The sequence below is a fragment of the Alternaria viburni genome, assembly GCF_023758015.1.
Source record: "Alternaria viburni strain BMP 2772 chromosome Unknown scaffold_4, whole genome shotgun sequence".
Classification (NCBI taxonomy): Eukaryota; Fungi; Ascomycota; class Dothideomycetes; order Pleosporales; family Pleosporaceae; genus Alternaria; species Alternaria viburni.
Window position 1 is genome coordinate 1,443,992 of NW_026055773.1, and position 19,525 is coordinate 1,463,516.

The window sequence follows — 19,525 nt, forward strand, 5'->3', positions numbered from 1 at the left end:
CGATAAGTTCCTCCGCTGATTCTGTTGTAGTGAAAGGAGAGGGTGGCGAGTTGCGTACCTGCGACCCCTGTCTGCTCTGCAAACAGGCGTCGGCGACATCGCTAGCGATGTCGATTCAGCGCTTGTTTCGAGGGGAGACTGGAAGATGGTGGAGGATATATATGTAGGTGTCAATGTGGAAGTGCAGGTCGCTGGTCTATATACATGTCGCGAGACACATTGAACAAGCAGTGAGTGTTTGCGACACCAACGGACTGTGTTCGTTTAAAACAGAAGCTCACAACAAGTGACACCCCCGAGGTCTGTCGACCTGATCAGCTACGTCTTTTGTTTGTTGCTCAAACAAATGTCGGTGACATGATGACATGCGTTAAGGAAGAGCGCGTTACGGAAACTAGAGATGGACGTACCTAGGTAAGATGCACCAGCAGATAACAGTAACGAAGTTCAGATGATTGACTAAGACCGTGTCGTGTACGTCCCAGAAGAAGAGATACAGCACCCGAGACATGATAAAGTCCGCGCAGGGAAACAGTTAGGAGGATAGACACATCGTAGATATACCAACGTCGAACATCCAGACATCCGAGCTTGGACACCCATACTACTTCTCGACCACTTTCCATTCCCTGTATGATTTGTTCTGGGCTCGTCTTCATTCTGCTCACCCTACTCCTCATTCTGTTCATCCACCTCCGAGTCGGACCAATTACGCTCGTCGTCAGTATCAAGAAGTGATACACGCAGGCTGTTCAGTTTCCTCCTCGCATCTCGCAACTCCGCCTCCAAGTCATCCACGTCCCGCTTCTCGAATATCAACCGCTCTCTGTAGGCCTTCGCATTCTTCTTTTCAGCAGCCAAGTCTTCCTTCAAAGCATCTTGACATTCTACCAGCGAAGAGATTTTGTTATCCCTTTCCTTGGCTTCCCATCTGAGTCTCGCGTTCTCCTTAGTCAACTTGCGTATGCGGTATTGATCCCGCGTAAGGGGGGGGGGGTTTGGCGACGGTTGTCTGACGTTCGCCGGGTGTTGGCATTTCTTCTTCTTGGGGCGCTCTGGGTTGTAGGTTAGTGGTACTGCGGTAAAGCGCTGGGACGAGTGTGCAATTTTACTTGGTTTGTACCCGATCGTCAGAGTTGTAGCTTTGGGAGGGGTTTGACGAGGACCCAAGGTGTGGTATCATAGAGGAATTCATCGCCGAGAAATCCTCGCTACGCATTCTAGCGGCTTCAATATCGAGGGAATAAATCTCAAGGAAATTCATTTTTCATATAAGGCAGTTTGGAATGGGGATGTGGTTTTGCAAAGTCGTGGGAGTTAAATCAAAGCCAGTTTTCAAATCCACACTCGGTACCAAAGATAAGGTAATTATCGTACCAACAAAGCGGTAGTAGCAGTAATAGTAATAACCATGTTCTCATTGACTCTACATATCTCATTCCAATCATAACCTCATCATTCGTAAGTATACCAACTCTTTTTTAGCTCCCTCATCGCATCCTCAGCTTCCTTCCACTTCCTAGTCCCCTTTTCCGCGTCGCCCATCCACGTCATAATGCGTACTCTGTTTTTCATATACTTGGACTCTGCCCTCTTTCTCTCTTTCGCTGTTTCCTTCAGGTAAGAAAAGTCGTCGTACCTGATAGCTTCCTTCCAGACGTCGCGCATCCTTGGACTCCACAGACAGCAGCTGGACCCAACATCAGGATCTTCACCAGGGACTAGCTGGATCGACTTGTTGAACATGTGCGGTATGGACGACGACGTGGATCTGGACTGTGTGGCGGGCCAGATGAGCTCGTCGTAGCATTGCTCACAGACTGTGAACTCTGGTAGCGAAGGGATGAAGTGCCATGGTTTGCGGAACAAGATCTTGTACCTTTGGCACTCGCCTTTGTAGGAATTCTCGCGGAGCAATAAGACGAAGCGGCTCAGATCAGGGAGTTGACCGGACAACTCAGCCTCGGCGTCTAGCTCGACGAGCAGATCCAAATACTTTGGGAAGCGGGTTGAGCTCGTACGTAAGGTGCATACGTGCCTGTCGTCCTTCGGCATCTTAGCGAAGCAACCACGAAGAGAAGGCAGCAAGGCCTCAAGCATCCTCCTATCGCTCGAGCATATAGCGAAGTTGGCTACGTGGGAACCGTCGCGTGGGTTTGTGATGCCGTACCAGCTGATGCGGTCTTCTGCACCAGCCTCACGGTCTCCAGGACACGGTTTGGCTACTGTGTCCATGACACCTGCAATTGCGGAGATCAGATCGAGCGATTTGCGACCTCGCTGAAGCGTCAACAGCCATGCAAGACGTGCCCATGGGCTGCTGAAATCACAGCTCCGCTCCAACGAATAGTCGTTCAGCCATATCTGTTTGAAGTCCACGTCGAAGGGAGTACCGGCGAAGACACCGTTGTAACAACTAGGGCAGATGTTGAAGTTCTTGTTGTCTTGGAGCGCGTACCAATCATCGTAAGGCCCCGATTTGTAAGGTCTTGGGCAGTCTGGAAGTTTTCTGTCCATTGAAGCAGTCCTTCGAGATGATCTATCACGGCGGGCGTCGTGAGAGCGGAAACTACCCGACCTGGACCTCCTTGGGCGTGCCGGCTCCTCCAACGTCTCAGTGTCTTGCCTCCTAGCCCGGGAAGGTAGATCTCGCGTGTACGGCGAGCTAGGAATTGACGGCGACGTCGCTCTCGGGATGTCCACGTAGCTTTGTCTCGGCGAACCGACGGTCGAATGATCAAACTGATAATGCTCCTCGGGTGGCATGAAGACGTCGATGAGTTGGTCGTCGATGGGATATGGTAAAGAGTCGCCGGTCGATTGCCTTGCAGGAGACGGACTGTGCACATCGATGCGAGGTCTCGGAAGTGGCATGGTGTCATGTCTGCCATATCGAGAGGGTTGTCTTGACCTGTCGTCGGAAGGTGCTGGAGGATAGGTGGAGTGCCAATCTGACTCGGATACGGGTACGCGACCGCGGCCGGGCGAGGAAGGTTGAAACGAAGAAGCGAGCGGAGAGGTTGGCCGAGGGCCACCGCCGGACGATGGTCGAGAGCCTGGAGGGGAGTCCCGCAGTCGGGTAGACAGCTGAGGCGAGGGTGCTCGATACGATGGCGAGCTTGGTCTGGACAGCGGGCGTGAGCTGTTAGCATAGACAGTATCTACGGGCACAGGCCTCGATCGCCGCGTGCTGTGCACCGAAGACGAAGACGACCGCGGCGACTCAGCCTTGGGGTACTCCTTGTACGAGCCTGACGAATCACCCTTACGTATCGTCGGCAGGAAACGCTGCCCGGAGTCGTGTCGGCGCGGTTCGGGCCTCTCCTGTGTATTGCGCAGGTTTGTCCTCAGATCCTCCCTTTGTAAATCGCTCTTCACGAAGCTGTACCGCGCGGGCTTTCGTTCGGTTCGCAGGTGGGTCGTGCTGTGCGCTTCGGAGTCGGAGTCGGAGTCGAATACGTATTCCTTCTTGGATGATGGCGACGTGTAGGAGTTGTGTCGGCTATCAGTTGGCATCGGTCTTGACGGCCTGCTTGCATCTGACCTGGGATGGCTGCTGTTCGAAGGCGTAATGGGTTCTGGCGAGCGCATGTAGTCTGCAGGCGAGGGCGCGGTAGACTCCTTCTGGGGCTTCGAGTAGCCATAGGGCGCCCTCGCGCGCTCAGTAAAGACGGGAGGGTCTGGGACGTCGGTGTTGATGTGCGACATGCCCCCACGGTCAGCAAAGCTGCGCCGGCGCCGGTCCCGAAGCGTGCTGCCATCGTCATCAGTGCTGGATTCGGAAACAAGCACATAGCGGCGGTCGTGTTGTGCGACGCTCGGCTGCTCAATCTCGTCGAGCAGGGAGTCTTGGTCGACGGTGCCCCGCGTGTTGCTCGGCGGCTCACCCTCGGCCTGCCCTGGCGACCCCACGGAGGACGGCGCCTCTTTTGCTAGCGCCTCGCCCTCGTCTTCGACGCTGGGTGACGGCGGCCATGTCTGCTCGTGCGTGTGCGACCTGTACGAATGCGGCGCGGGTCGTCGAGGTGGCAGGGGTGGAGAAGTGCGGGGCTCATAGGTGTAGGTGTTGTAGGACGGCGTGTAGGACGATGTGTATGGATTGCTCTGGCGCATGTCTGCCAGCTGCTCGCGCGCCTCCGCTAGAGTCTTGTCGCTCCTCGCATAGCCATAGGGGTCCGTCTCTCTTGATGTATAGTGGGAGTCATGGCGCGAGCGGTGGTGGTACCGACTGTCGTATTCGTAAGACATGTATGGGCGTACGTGAGCGATGGTCAGGCGAGCAGTGAGAGACTAGGCAGTGGCTTTGGCGAGCATGCAGCTTGAGCAACTAGCTAGGGCGGCCTCAAGAGTAACAAGACGAAGATGGCGGAGAGGGCAGGTTTACATAGCGCGGCAACAACGGCCATGTTGGATGTACAAAGATGCTAGGTGACGCATGTAGCCGTCTGTGAATTGCGGGTCGCGCCTTCCTCGCGCCTTCGCCCTGCACCTTCCCCACCGCCGGTAAAGCCCTATTTGCTCGCTTCCCGTCCTCTATTCAACGCCCACCGCCTGTTCGCACATCTTCGCCTTGCAGAGATATCTGGGTTATTCCTTGGAAGTATCGTCACGGCACAGTCGTCTTCATCTCATTTGCTCGTGTGAACATGCAAGTGTTTGTACCTGTACTATCGCAGTGTCGTATTAAGCATCATAGTTCCCTCTAGCATCTTCTAAACCCTTGTCTGAGCGAAAAATAGCAGCATTTGCCATGATGCTACTGCATAGTTGCGCTATGACTTCATGGTACCTGGCCGATTCTTTTCTTGTATAGATCCAATAGTTATATGCCGTACTATGGCCAAGGTTTGTGTTGCATGTCGACTGTAGATCTGTAGATTTGGGAAACCGCTACCTGCCCACATGCAAATATAGAACGCGATCCTTCAAGAACATCATATACCTGTCCCCATATAATCGTGATACATACAACTACCTCTCGCCCATATCTACTTCAAAGCCTCTCCTCTTCGCACGACCGGCAGCCTCCGGAACAGCGGTAAACCGCACTTAGCACAGCCACTCGGGCTGCAGCCACCTCACCACGTGCCTCACGAACTTTTCAACCCTTCATCATAATAGAGAATATGATTCCACACATCACGCAGTTGCAGATTAAGTTCTAAGGCGCACAAAACTGACCGATGTCCTCAGCCCTCAACCGGTCACAGTCTGCCTCGCGCCTTCATTCCAAAGTTTCTACTACCTACATGACTGAACCGACCGGTACGCAGAATCACAAGCTCACAACCAAGTGAAGCACTCACCGGATATGCGGCTCTGCTCGTACCATGATTTCTCGTAATCACACAGATAACTAACTCGAGAGTCGTTGTAATCGAGCCAGGCGCGTGATGCATGGAGCTGCAGGCAGAAAGTGGCTGTGCAAGGCGTTCCCGGAAGCCGCCGAAGACGGAGCACTGAACCACCGATATATATATCAGTCGCAGGAGAGACTCGGAATCCTGTAATCCTACAATGCCAAAAGATACAGCTATGTCTGTTAAATCCGATGGATTCCGCCTTTTCTGCTTGAACTGGTGCGAATCAGGGTGGTAAACCCGATAACTCCATCCTGGCACGTTGTGTCCGCGGCATGGATACGCCCCGTCCTACCTAGGTATGGTATCCTGTAGCAACAACTACGTATATAAGCTGTAGAGAGAAGGTAAGACAGCATGCGACCCAAATACCAGAAGAAGCAACAGCAGTCAACCTACAAAACCCATTGACTCAATCCCAAACATGTCCGCCCCCACTCCCACCGTCAACCTCCCCAACCTTACAACCCACCAATCCATAACCGACACCCTCCACCGCCTGACCCTCGGCCTAGACAGCAACAACCGCGCCCTCGTAGAATCCGCCTGTCATAAAGCACCCGAGATGACATTCACCTACGGCCCGCTGGGCGCCCAACAAACAGTCACTGGCTTCGACGCCATAAACCCCTTGTTCGACCGCGTCTTCAGCCTCGTCACCACACATACCGTGAGCAATGTGAGGATAGAAGCGGAGAGCGAAAATGTGACATCCGCGCGCATGACGGCGCATGTCATTTCCTATCATGTGAGAGAGGAAGAGGCGTTCGTGGCGGCGGATACGAGTTATACGGCGAGCTCGTTGTACGACATGCGACTGCTCAAAGACAAGGACGATGGAGGATTGTGGAAGATCACGACATGGAAAGCACGCATGTTGTGGACAACGGGAGATATCAAAGTCTTGCATCCATAAAGACATAGTTTGCATATATCGACTATATAGAAGGAAACTTTTCTTTCGTCTCATTCTTCCAGATATCTTCTTCTTTTCGTTAAATGTTTATATCGTAAGGAAATATCGGTTACATAGTAGATCATATCGCTAATCCCGACGCCGGCGCCGAACCAACATGTCCCATTAATCGCTATTTTCGCACAGACGGACCAAAATGTCGCGCGCACTTGTGTGTCGTAAACACATGTACATGGGTATCAGAAGCAGCTTGCATAGAGCCAAAGGGGGAATTGAGAAGAAATCGCTCGGATGGGAATTCGGGTTAAGAAGATAGGAGTGTGGCTTGATGATTCGTCGCCGCACTTAAAAGTAGTTGCCCTTGGGGATGGCGCAGAAGATGCCGACAGCGACGGCGGAGATGAGAAGAGCGCCGAGGATGGCTTGGATGAAGATGGTATCCTGAATCTGGCGGAGAGCAGGCTCTTGAATCCAGACTTCACGGTCAAACACCTTCCTCACGACATTGCGCTTCTCGTAGCGGGCGACCCATGGCTCGTCTTCCCAAGAGTTGCTCGACGCATGCGAGTCGACGCTCTGGAACGAGTCGGACTTGAAGTCGTAGCTTTGCGGCTCGTCATCGGAAGCGAAGAGCTCCCATGGTCGCAGATGTCGGTGGTGCATGCCGTGGAGTACGACACACATACCCTTCCAGGCTGCAATCAACGTTGAGATGCCAATGAAGAAGCCAATGAGGGAGATGACGCGCCATGCACGACCGGCGCTGCTGAGGGTGAGGATGATCGCGACGATCAAACCAGCAACTATGCCGAAGATACCGAGGCCACGGGCGAAGATCACACGCGGACGGTTGCCATTGCATATGGTCCATCGAACAAAGTTGGGGTGCGCTTGGCAACGGAGCGACCACTCGACGGTGGTGATGATGTCGGTAAATGCCGACGGGTGGGTCGTATTTTGCAGAGCGTGCAGCAGTGCTGTGCGCTCTTTCGACGAAAGGTTCAGCTGTCGCGAACCATTGTCGGCAATGTAGATGGAGATGATGCGGTTGATCTCTTCCCGGTAAGGCTGGACGGATACTGTGGTGGATGAGCGATTGGACCCTAGAGGCGAATGAAGAAAATTAGCAAAGGTAATACTCACGTGGTTTCCACTTTAGTCCTGCGTTATCAAACGCACCAGCAGCACGTTGAGTGTGGTCAACTTTGCCGGTAGTCATGCTATCATCATACGAGTCAAGAGAGTAGTCGCGCCTGGGTTCGACGCTGGTTGGCGTGCGAGGAGGCGTGAAGAAGGGGTTGTTGCTACCCTTCTCCGAATCAGCGACCTTCCCCTCGTTGGCGAAGTCGGTGCCCTTGAGCATGGCTGCAGCGTCGGCATTGTAGCTGACGGCGCCGGGCCTCGCTTCGGGGGTCTTTTCGCCAGTCCACTCGGGAGACAGAACCCTCTCGCTTTCCGGCAGCGCATTGAAGCGCTTGACGTAGTCGCGGTACCAGAGGAAGAATTGCAAGTTCTCGGCCGACAGTTCGATGTACTTGAGGAAGTTCATGAAGTCGCGGACTGTGCAGGGCTGGGAAGTGTCAGTGAAGGTACTTGGAAAGATGATGCTCATGACGGTGACAACGTACAGGGCAAGCGCCGCCAGCGATGATGGTGTCAAAGGACAAGGCCTCGGGAATACCGTGGGACATGCCGCTGCTGCCGGACTTGATGGATGCATTGATCGACTTTCGCTTGTCTTCGGTGTTGGTGGAAGAGGCAGTGCCGGGACGAGAAGCTCGCTCTGGGCGGCGATAAGATAGTGAGTAGACCATATTGGGCAGGATCTGGGGTCGAGTCTAATCGCGGAAGGAACGTGGTGTTGCGGGGAGACGACAGCACGTGGTCGCTTGGTGAAGATGGCAGGAGCAACCGTTTACACGCACCGTGCCGCGCGTGGAGATGGAATGCTATATAGCTACTTGGCCGATGGGGCGAGTGGAGTAGTGAGACTGAGCTAGCAGAAGATCTGGAAGAAAGCTACTTGCGTAGTCGTCCAGTAGTCGAGCGCTGACACCGATTGCCGCAGGGCAGGATGTTAGCGTGGATCTAACTAGTGAGGGCAAGCGAAGCTTGAGATGGAGGTAGAGGAAGTTTGCGCGTGGCCTCTGGCGAGGTAAAGTAGGGAAAGCAAAGTCACGGTCGAGCAGCCGTGTTTATACCCGCCTGCTCGGCATGGCCGTATTTCCACCAAGTCTTCACAGAAAGCGGTCCCCATTCGTGGCAGGCACATGGCTCTCCACCTTCACAGCTTCCTGCCGCCTGCGGGCATTATCCCAAATAAGCCAGCTGTAGCGTGGGGACGTCAACGCCTGGTCGCACATGGGATCCTCGAGGTCGCCGACAAGTAGGTGCGCCCCACCGCGGCCGTACAGTAGACGACATCGCGACGTACGGTAGACGCTAGTATGCCGGGACATCAAGATGTGCGCTAGGCCCACGCGCCATGAGGAGTCGGCAATCTGGGCAGAACCCGTGTCGATCGTCTGGACCCGGCTAAGCTCCCTTCACAATTGCAAATCTCTGCCCTGTTCGCCTGCCTTTTGGCTTCCTACGAGACAGCGTGGCGCCGACGGTCAAATGTCACATTGCGGTGCAGCCGTTGGGAAATGAGGACTCGACACGCCTGCGTTGTCAGATTGCCTTGGTGTTTCAGCGATGCGAGGCATCTCAAGCTTAACGCTCGCAAGTGCGGGCGGAGAACCGAAGCGAGCGACGGTCAAGAAGCTGCTTCGAGAAGCTGCAAGAGTGACGTCCTCTCAGACAGCCACAATGTTGTTTTAGAAAGCCACAAATTTCATAATTGTACGCGATCGACGCTGCATGCATAATGCCAGCGAGCAGATGAACGCCAATAGTCCAATCAGCGGCCGTCAGCGTCCTGATGGGCGGTCAGGATGCGCGCGCCCGCCCTCCGTCGTCACTATGCGTACCAAACTTTGCAACCATCGCTTAAGCCTGGGCCTTCTCAAACATGTCCTCCCCAAAAGCTTTGCTCCATGCCCTCACCACTGGGAGTAGTTTTGTGGCTCGCGAGTCAGTGTAATAACGTCGAACTGGTGGGTAAGGCAAAAGAAGAGCTGATGGCGCCCAGGCTACGGCCTACCTAGCATGCAGTAACGGCAAAAGCAAATGTGCCGCCTACGACATCTTCGAGTGCGAGCCAAGATGGGGAAAGCGCCACCATTGCCAGGTCCCTGGGATTAGAAGTCCGGACTCATCGGACTCATCCCGTGTCAGCCAGCCTGATAAAGACGAATGGCTATTACTCGGCCGAATAGGTCGTGTGCAGGGTCTTCACAGTTGAACTCAACCCCTATGTATAGACCGGGGAGTTTGCGCGGATGAAGAAAACAGGAAGGGCCTATTCCGACGACATCCGTCAAGGCCAAAGATGAGTCGCGGACACGATATGCTGCGTGAGTGCTTACACGGTGTACTTGCCATATCAGCACCAGAGTCTCAGCACGACCGAAAGTCAAATCTTGTCCCCGCTGATGGATGATCGATCATGTGCCTACCAACAAGCGTGCAAACATCGAAACCTTCTGCGGAATATCTCGTTCTTGGGACGAATGTGCGCTGGAGCTGGGCTACTAGCTCAAACGCTTCCTACGCGCCGTACAACGGTACAGATGTAGCGCTAGAAGCTAGATTCGCCGAAACTCTGGTAGTCGACAAAGTTGACAAGTTTGACTGAGTCGCAACCCGGCATTGCTAAAAGCGGGTTCGCGCACTCCTATGTTTCCACAACGGGCGTTGTGAGACGTGATCGCTCATCACGCCTCTGTGCACAGCATACGATAGTTGCCACCGCAAACTTTCGCAGTGCGCGACCAAATCTTATGAGAATGCGCGCATCATCCTCTGTGTTTGGCCAGCGCATGTTACCAAGCCGCCCAGCCTAGCAGCTACCCGATCAGTGGGACTTTGATGCTAACATCGAGACTTCTTCTAGTGGCATGCGCTTTGGCCTCGCCGATTGGACTCAACCCTCAGACTGGGAAATTGGCGTCATTGGGGGATACTTGTGGCGTCCGTCTCGTCGCATTGGACCCTGCGCAGTCGATTTGCAAACGGGATGTGTTGCTGGGAGTTCTTCTTTTCTTCTTCCCGTGTAACGTTCTTACGATTGCTTCCGAAGCCCTGGATCTGGAGTGCGCCTGGTCGTACCGATAAGATGCATCCAAGCCACGATTCCGTGTACCTGAACTATTCGATTCTTCGCCAGGAAGCACCACGTGCAACTGTCCATCTCCCGCTCTCCGGTTTCCCGTAGACGTCACCCAACAGCATCTTCCTGGAAGGGTGTTCTACTTCGCAGGACCGAGCGTTTCAGGTCACCAACAACCGAAAAGGGTGGGCATGTGGACGCGACGACAGCGGGAGGCTCAGGGGAAAACTCGCATGCTCGCGTGGCCTGGGATGTAGCGCGACGCCTTCAAATTATGAGTCTGGGTGACCTCATTGGTGCGCTGCGCGGCTCATGAGAAATGCGCATAATGCTCTCCCGTCTTTGCAAAATACCATGCCCTCATCTCCGTCCCGTGCGCAATTGTGATCTTTAACTTTTTTTTTCGACCACAGCCGAGCACCTAGGCAACTACAAGGCCTGGTCGCTACGTGGCCGGTGCTGCAGAGCCTGCCGTGAATGTGGGTTGAGCGAGGCAACTCATGTGCTGTAGAGCTGACCAACATGTGTGGGATGTCATCCGTCTGTCCAGGTGGCGTTGCTGGTGGGCGGGATCAATACATTGGATACGTGGGTAGTCGGGTCGCGTCTGACTAGGTGGTGGCATAACTATCGGCTGCGATTTGAGTTCTTGCGGTCATGCTGTCAAAGTGAATATCCCATCCCTTGGCTTGGCGCAGGTGGTGTTGGCGGTGAGTGCTCGAGGCAGTCGCGATGAGCGTCCCAGTCAGCTTATATGGAAGGACGAGTTGGTGACACCTGCCACATTGCGCCGTCGTACGTATACGACAACACGCAACATGGCATCACCTCATCTTCATACTAACGGGCATGTGGTCTGCTGGCCATTCATCTTACCTCCGCTTCTCTCAATTTCCCCCTTCACCACTGTCCTCGATCTTTCCCATGTCATTGAACGCCGTCCCACCACTTCCACGTTCTGTCGTCGTCGTGCCACGCAGTTGCATGAGCAACCGCGAATCCATGGCGACTGCGACTTCCAGAGTCATCCGGTCTTTCGTGATGTTTGGCGCAAGACCTTCCTGAACTACCAAGACAGCATGTTGACGCCCAACACTTCACTTGCATCTCAATCTTTCCGCGCATATCCATCCCGCCATTTCTCGGTGCGAGGTTCAGCATTACTTCCTCATACAGATCGCTGCCATGGGACCCGACGATGGCCACTTGCTCCGGCAAGATCCAAAGTTGGGCTTCATAGTCGTTCGTTTCAACAGGAGCTCTATTACTCCCATCTCTCCCAATACTCCCGCTAGCGTACATCATATCGGCACTTATCATACCTTCGCCAACGCTCAGGCCACGGCCCTCAGACTTTTCCAGCTCGCACTGAACGACTTCTATCGCAGGGGACAAAGCGGTCGATACTTCAACCGGATCGACCTCGAGCAGTCGGGATCGATTATGATATATCAACAGCGTCCGAGTAATGGATACATGGCCACTCGCGAATTAGTAGTCAGCGAGTTTCGGGTGGTGCTAGTCAACATGTCGGACAACTTCTGGGAGGTGGAAGCGCGTCTTATAAGAGAGAAATTCACGTTGGTAAATCCGCACGGTGGCTTCATGGACAATACGCCAGTACCTGAATCGAAGATGCCCACTGTGAGGCTTCCCCGCAAGCCGGATCAGCGCGATAATCCAGTAACCCCGAGCCACGATACCATGCAAGAAGAGCATATTACCCTGCCTGAGCTCGCACAACCCTCTTCGCAGTTTCCTCCGCTAGGTCCACAGTACGATCAAGAAACTCAGCCAGACTGGACGCGGACTCGTACACCGTTGTTCGACCGTCGAGCCGACCCACCCTTCCGCGGGCCCGGCCACAGACCATACGCTCAAACCATGGTCTTCTCGCCGCCTCCACCCACTTTACCCGGACTTTTTGGCGCACAAGACTCCGGAGGTATCTGGTCGGAGGCAACAAGAGCTGCTGTCTAGGGAGACAGTGAAACAAATGTTGATTAGGGACACAGAGAAACACAAGTTCATTCAGATATCCTCCGCAATGCAGCAAGAGAGGGCGTTCCTGAGTTAGTACGTGTGTGCCGAAAGCTCGAAGCAGAGGGGTCATTGACTGAGAAGAGCTATTATGGTTAGACTTGGAATTATTCGGTACGCGACCTTGGTACAAGCGGTTTACATACCTGTACAGTCAAGAAGCTGACTTCTAAAATCACAGTCGATGGAAGGGTGGCATTGTTCAGTCCTCTACATTGCGAATAAATGCTTTGATAAACCTTTCATTGGATTGTCCAAGCGATGGGGATCATACTGTGATCACAACGTGATGCATGCATTACCTTTTCTGACCATCTTCCTGCAAATCTTCCCTTCTTCCATCCTCTTGCGCTAAGACGCACTAGCAGATACGACAAACAGCCAGTCAGTAACCATCTCCACCTTCACCCTCTGTACTCACCATTCTAGCCGTACCGCAGCTCACAAGACCTTTCATACAAGTCTTTATCCTTGTCGTCGTCTTCAGTGCCACCGCCATGGCTAATGACCTTGACACCTGACGCTGGAAAGGGAGCACACGCTTTGTGAACATTATGACTGACTTACCTTACCCCCACAACTGCTAGAAGACAGTGTATGTGTATTGCAAGTCATGATGTGGTAGTGTGGTGGCTGAATGTGAAGTAGCGAGTTCCAAGAATTCCATCTAGTAGGGAAGAACTGCGTTATGCTGCTTTTGATGGATATCAAGGACTTGAATTGGATGGGCGATCTAGCGGGTAGAGTAGCACGTCGAGGTAATGAACTGCACTATGGCTTCCTCCCATACTTGCAACTCCTGAAGATCTTGCAACCGTCTATATTGCAGTCACAAAAACGTGACGTGATCTACTAGATCAGATAAATTAATCGGTAAACATCGGTGACTACTGCACGTTAGAAAGTGGGTGTGTGGGGTCTCACCGATCGAAGCAGGTGTGAGTGGGGCTCTGCGGGAGAGGCGCATCAGGCACGAACACGCGAAGAAAAGCACCGGAGATGCATATAGCGGTAAGCTACCCCGTACATCAGATCTACAAGATCTACGAGGCGGAAGCAACAAGGTCCCAAAAAAGAACACCACTGACGCGTGATCATGTGAACAAGCGTCAAAGCTCCCAGCCATCCACCCATCTCTGCGTTGTTGCCAAAAGCAGAACATGGGTAAAGAGAAATATGCGATCTACGCACGGAACGCTTTACCCGTGGAAGCAACCGTCCACGTAGCGTTCGAATGCCCCGGAAGCGCGGGGATCCAGCTTTGATCACCGATGTCCTCGATGACCTTTCGCGGCACGCTGCAACTGTTCATCATCTCCATGCTTTGTGTTTTCATCGATGAACAGCCGACGTAGCATTCCTCGTCCATGATCTTTTGAAGCGAGTCGTCTTTCCAGCCGAAGATGTAGTCGCCGTGGTTGCCGTACCCGGTGTGGTCGTCGAATGAGTAGACGAAAGGCTGGCTACCGTCTGTTGGCCAGAGAGAAGCGTCATTGAAGGGTGCGGTTTCGTAGATTACTTCGTACATGAGTTGCGGCATGCGAACGGGATGAGAGGCTGGGCAGGGACCTTGGCTCTCGAATGTACCCGAGACGGGGTAGGCCTGTGATGCGTTAGAAGACACAGTCTCCAAAGGGCCCAGGGATCATACCATATGAGCCATGTGATCCGGCGAATCTAGGTCTTCACCATTCCAACACCTGCTTCAGTCAGCATCCTTCCCTTTGCGAGATCTGCGTCACTACTCACGTCGGGAACCTCAAGTTGACCATGATGCCTGCTGGGCAAGGTTTGGTAGGGAACGCTTTGGTTTCTGGAAAGCGTGTGCTCGGGTCTTGCAGACAAGTATATGTAAGTTGAGGATACCTATCCGCTTCTGCCTTTGTAGATGCGATTGGTGAGCCGATGAGCATACGAAAGCCCGGTTGGAACGCCTTGACCTTCGCTTTCTGTTGGTAGTCGGCAAGCTGATTCTGCATGTAGTAAACAGTCTTCACAGGTGGACAGTCAGTGCATGTCCCTAGGCAACTTGTCTATCTACTCACCATACCGCCGTTTTGACCCTCAAATCCTGCATTGCCTTTTTGACTAACACGCTTGTAGGTACCATTCCTTGCGCGAAAGTAAAGAGAAGCCGTCCAGTAGTTGGAGAAGTCATCTGCAGGCTGGCAAGTCGTGCATGTGGACATCGCAGGTGGGTCGTGAACATCCGGGCTCATATCAGGAACAAACGAGTTTCCTCCGATGATCTGGTGGAGATGCGATGATGGAGCGTTGCCTGGTTCAACCAAAGGGTCAAGGCGATCTACGACCAGCTGCGAGCATCCGAATCGAATAAGAGCCTGAGTCGGGGCAACGAGCACCAGGCCGGCCAGGAAGTTCCAGAGCATCTTGGGCTATCTTGGTATGAACACAGCGTAATGATGAAGCGATGGGTGCGTTCTGGATCAGAGTGCTCCGACTTATGTATCAACGGGTAGAACCTCTTCGAGGCAGGAGTGCATGTGCCGAACGACGCACCTCACAGCCTGCATCGCAACTTATCGCTACAATCGCAGTAGCTGCCTGATCCATAAGGGATGGAAGCTGTCAGTGTCTGGTCCAGAAAGTATATTACCCCACCTGAGCCATGTCAGTGACTGTTGAACGCGTCTGATGAAAGAGCAAGTGCCGGGCTGGGTGGGTCATCGTTCATATGGGTTCTGTCGGACACATTGCAGTCAATCTCCAGACCCCTTCAACTGGATGTCTATCAAGAGACGCAAAGTTCACTGATTGCTCAGGTTGTTGCTATTCGACAATTGATAGTGTAAATGCATTCGGTGCTGATCCATACGTGATGAAGTCCGCTCGCTCTGACATAGAGAGCTACATACAGAGCGACGATGTGCGCAGAACGACTTCGGTGTCACCGAGGTAAGCACCAATCCCTTGTGGCAGAATAAGACTCCTCACTGTCTTGCACATCGTCCAGCGGTCGCTTGATGGAAGCTCTGAGGGTACCAACCCTTGTCGCAGTATATTGCGCCGGAGATTGAAGTAGACAAGGCACGGCAAGGGTTATGCTTAAGTCGGAAGCCTTTCTCACATCATGCCTCGAAAGAATTCAAAGGTGTTGCACGCCATCTGTGACTTGGGATGAAAGCAAGCTCCGCGATGGTTGTCCGCATAGCCGGATTGACCCCACAGGCCGTGCGTGCCATCAGGTATATTGGTATGCGGGGCATCAGCCATGACGACTGTGTAGTGTGTAGCCATTCTTTGCTCTGATCGAGGCTGCTCTTGAGCTGGAAACCCGCAAAGCATGCGCGTTGGGCAGCTGAAAGAATGGCTATCGGGGCCTGGCGCGAGGTGCTGGTACTCGATCGGCGCGTGAGGCGTCCGTGGGCGTAGTGCAGAGGGCGTGTCGCGCATTACGCGGAAGGTATACGGCCGCGGATACCCCCACAGACAGCGTGGGTGACATGTACAATGGACGACGCCCCTGAACCAAGTTTGTTGCGCGATGGAGGTGACAGGTGCGCGATAGCAAGCCTCGCGCCACAATGCCTGTCGCGCGCGTCCCAAAGCGGTATAGTCACTTCGCCGACACGTGTCAGCTCAACCATCAAACTCACCGCTTGAGCCTCATTTCCCATCACGATCGTTCGCTTCACGTGCAAACCCGCAGTAATGGAGATCTAGGTGCAGGAACGCACCAATCATTGTTCTGTATTGTCCAAGATGCTGCACGTAGGATGCAAACGCTTATGTCTCACATTGGGTCTGCAGCATCAGCTCCACGCGCAGAGCTGGTTCCGTGGAATGACTCTTATCATGCGTGCGCGATCGCTGAGGCTGTTGACAAGGCTAGACTTGGATGTAATTCCCTTTGCTAGACCGCTTAGTATTGCCTACCCCATAGCGGTGTGCTGTCTGGAGTGGATCGTGAACCCGGAGCCGCGTCTTCGTAGCATATAGTCTGTAGTTCCCTCTTTGAGAGTGCCGTATACTATTCCTCTCCCTCGTCGTACATATTACGTATAATTATCTACTGAACACAGCACCAATGCCTATCATGTCGCCTCACGTCATCACTGCTTTTCAGCAGTATCTCAGATGGGATAACGATATCAAGAGACATATCGATGCGAAGAATCGCGCACGAACATCTTCCATCACTCGAAGTGGTCACAGTGCCTCCACAGAATGGCAAGAGCAGATTATGTGGCGACCAGGCCATGTCAGGAGGAACTCAGCGGGCAGTGAGCGTTCAATGTAGGGCCGCAAGCATGGGTCTGAGTTGATAGGTATGTCTTTCACCTTCACTTCACGAATTCGAAGACACAAGCAGCATGCTTCAACTATCACCATCACCAATCATGAGACCTGAAGCTATGAGAAAACTTTTCGCGTGGGAAGTTTCTCTTGCTCGACCTCATCCTCACACACAATTTCTGCGGATATTGTACAGCATACTAATAACTACTTCCAGGAATCTCTCGCGAATTCCTTCAACATGACCAACCAGGGCAGCTACAAGCGCCCAGACAACGACAAGATCAACTACCATCCCACCCCCGGGGAGGTCGTCACCAAGTTCACGGCGTACGCCGGCTACGTCAACCTACCAGTTGGCGACTACAAGACCTTCGAGATCTGTCCTTCGGCCCAGGACGACACCCCCCTGGAGCCTACGGAGGACGATCCCTACCACGTTCCCGCCTACTTTGACCTGAGCGAGGCGCCTACATCCACACCTGAAGAGGTCAAACTCGAGTTCAACCCTCCGCTTGTGCACTACGCGGAGCTCAGGGGTGGCCTCCCAATCGGCTATGTCTGGATCCCACCGAGTTCCCCCGAGCCGATGCTGCGCGAAGGCACTCCCGAGCAGGATGTCGCTTTCACCACTCCGTTGCGGCCGGCGAGGAGCATGGGTACTAACCAAAAGCGCAAGAAGACTGTCACATTTGATCTCAGTCCCCGGAAGAAGTGCAAGCGAGATACTACCGCTGAATACCAGGCTCGCTTCACCAGCCCGCTATCGGAGGATCTATCAGATGCGCCTGATGGTCTGCTGACGCCTGAGCCGAGGGAGTTCATACCACGCCGTCGCTAGTGGGTGGGAGAAGGGAGTTGGGCGGATACTGGTAGACGAGGTTGAGTGGTAGACCAGAAGAGGAGAGATTATTACATTCGGGTTTTGGTTGATACCAGGGCTATAGCTGCTTCTTCCCATTTGCCTTCAATGCCATACCCTTTTGTCTCTTCACACCCATCAATCCTTCCAAAATGCTGACCCACAGCTGAACCAACATGATGACGATCCTCACAACCTGATCCTTCCACTCCAGAACTGGTTTCCTTCCCCTCATAAATTTGGCATCTATTACTTCCCATCCGGCATCGCCACCCAAAGCCTCTCCTACCTGCAATCCACTCCGGCATCCATCTTCATGGAAACCATATCCTGTCCATGCGCCTGCGTACCAAATGCCTTGCTTTCCTTGGATCTCGTGGAGACGGTCTTGCGCAAATACCATGCGCGAGTTGTAAAGCGGATGTCGGTATTGGTATGTTGCCTGGGTGAGGGCAGGAGAGGGAGGATGTGGTGGGTTGAGAGTGACGAGGACGTTTTTGTAGATGTCACGCGGGATGTGCTGCAAAGTGTTCATGTCGTAGGTTAGGCAGACGGTCTGGAGGGCGCCAGAAGAAGTAGTCAGGTTTGCGGATGATGGTGTTTTCTGCTTGGAGGTGGTGAGGTAGTTCCAGGCGGACCATGCTGTGCGTCGTTGAGGCATGAGCTGGGTGTTGTTAGCAATAGTTGAGTATATCCAAAGCATTCAAGACTCACTGAAAGATCAGAATGCAGGTATGCTGTGTTTGGTGTAGTTTCGAATGCGTCCAGGATGTCCTTTTCTGTCGCTGTCGCCTCGTCGCCTAACATCCACCTCGCCTGGTCTCCATGACAAGCAAGTACTACCTCGTCAAAAGCCTCTGTCTGACCTTCTCCCCTTCCACCCAGCCTTAATTCGACTTTACCACCTTTCCTTGTTGCCGCCAGAACCGGCGTTCCAAGATGGCCTTCGCAATTGCCAGCCAGGTCCAGGACCGCATCTATGTATTTGCTAGATCCTCCTTCAACAGTCAACCAAGGTGGTCTCTCTGCTATGGTACTAAGTAGGTGGTGGTTCCACATGAACCGTACCAAAGTCAACGCCGGGAACTCCAAAGCGCACTTATCCGCGCCCGTACTCCATACGCACGCCGTCATTGGGATGAGGTAGTCATCTCTGAAAGCATCTGAATACCCTTCTCTCTCGAGATACTCGCCGATGCTCATTTCTGTAGCGGCGACAGCTGCAGGCGAACCTGGTGGGATAGCTAGAAGATCCAGAGCAAATTGATTGAAGCGGATGATGTCGAATATCATGCGCCAGAAGGAGAGCTTGAGAGCATTGGAAGGTTGCGCGAAGAGTGAGCTGCCTGACGTGCCAGACCATTCAAAAGCGCCAGCATCGCGAGATATGCCAAAGGTCATCTCTGAGGCGACGGTTTTAACACGCAACGCTGAAAGAAATTTGATGAAGTTTGCTAGACGTTCGTTAGACTTGGGACTACGTAGACATCTGGTTTTGACGGGGAACGAACGGTATGTAGCGGTGTTGAGGACGATGAAGCCAGTATCAACAGGCGTGCTCTTGCCATTGTGTGTCCACGGCACTGTGTTGGTATGACCACCAAGACGTTCCTCTTTCTCGAAAAGATGCACTTCATGCTGGGTATTGCGAAGCGCGTAGAGGGCGCTCAGGCCAGATATGCCACTGCCGACGATGGCTATGCGCTTCTTCTCCATCTTCCCGGACATGATCAACTAGCGCGTAATTATGGCGAGGATACTAACAGCCAGGTACACGGTTGGAGTTGACGCACCAGGGTGACGAAAGAAATTGAGCAAAGGGAAGCTGCTGCTGCAAAGATGCGAGTCATGATGTCATCGATTTGAAGCGAATGCCG

The 19,525-nt window shown here is 53.4% G+C and overlaps 7 protein-coding genes across 7 annotated transcripts; 3 read left to right on the plus strand and 4 right to left on the minus strand.

Annotated features, from left to right (window-relative positions):
* Positions 1-669: 669 nt before the first annotated feature.
* Positions 670-4,248, minus strand: J4E79_002766 (uncharacterized protein; the record flags this gene model as incomplete). Its single annotated transcript, XM_049351663.1, has 4 exons — positions 670-1,055; positions 1,476-2,839; positions 2,976-3,142; positions 3,199-4,248. 4 exons carry the CDS (start codon positions 4,246-4,248, stop codon positions 670-672), a joined length of 2,967 nt encoding a protein of 988 aa, XP_049214301.1.
* Positions 4,249-5,784: 1,536 nt separating this feature from the next.
* Positions 5,785-6,276, plus strand: J4E79_002767 (uncharacterized protein; the record flags this gene model as incomplete). Its single annotated transcript, XM_049351664.1, has 1 exon — positions 5,785-6,276. The coding sequence occupies one exon, from the start codon at positions 5,785-5,787 to the stop codon at positions 6,274-6,276; it is 492 nt and encodes a 163-aa protein (XP_049214302.1).
* Positions 6,277-6,621: 345 nt separating this feature from the next.
* Positions 6,622-8,090, minus strand: J4E79_002768 (uncharacterized protein; the record flags this gene model as incomplete). Its single annotated transcript, XM_049351665.1, has 3 exons — positions 6,622-7,355; positions 7,420-7,846; positions 7,905-8,090. The coding sequence occupies 3 exons, from the start codon at positions 8,088-8,090 to the stop codon at positions 6,622-6,624; spliced, it is 1,347 nt and encodes a 448-aa protein (XP_049214303.1).
* Positions 8,091-11,674: 3,584 nt separating this feature from the next.
* Positions 11,675-12,469, plus strand: J4E79_002769 (uncharacterized protein; the record flags this gene model as incomplete). The annotated part of the gene is made up of 1 exon (XM_049351666.1): positions 11,675-12,469. One exon carries the CDS (start codon positions 11,675-11,677, stop codon positions 12,467-12,469), a length of 795 nt encoding a protein of 264 aa, XP_049214304.1.
* Positions 12,470-13,712: 1,243 nt separating this feature from the next.
* On the minus strand, positions 13,713-14,919 carry J4E79_002770 (uncharacterized protein; the record flags this gene model as incomplete). The annotated part of the gene is made up of 4 exons (XM_049351667.1): positions 13,713-14,132; positions 14,181-14,229; positions 14,279-14,520; positions 14,575-14,919. The coding sequence occupies 4 exons, from the start codon at positions 14,917-14,919 to the stop codon at positions 13,713-13,715; spliced, it is 1,056 nt and encodes a 351-aa protein (XP_049214305.1).
* A 2,108-nt stretch (positions 14,920-17,027) lies between these two features.
* J4E79_002771 (uncharacterized protein) lies at positions 17,028-17,627 on the plus strand (the record flags this gene model as incomplete). Its single annotated transcript, XM_049351668.1, has 1 exon — positions 17,028-17,627. The coding sequence occupies one exon, from the start codon at positions 17,028-17,030 to the stop codon at positions 17,625-17,627; it is 600 nt and encodes a 199-aa protein (XP_049214306.1).
* Positions 17,628-17,727: 100 nt separating this feature from the next.
* On the minus strand, positions 17,728-19,376 carry J4E79_002772 (uncharacterized protein; the record flags this gene model as incomplete). The annotated part of the gene is made up of 2 exons (XM_049351669.1): positions 17,728-18,312; positions 18,363-19,376. 2 exons carry the CDS (start codon positions 19,374-19,376, stop codon positions 17,728-17,730), a joined length of 1,599 nt encoding a protein of 532 aa, XP_049214307.1.
* Positions 19,377-19,525: the final 149 nt, after the last annotated feature.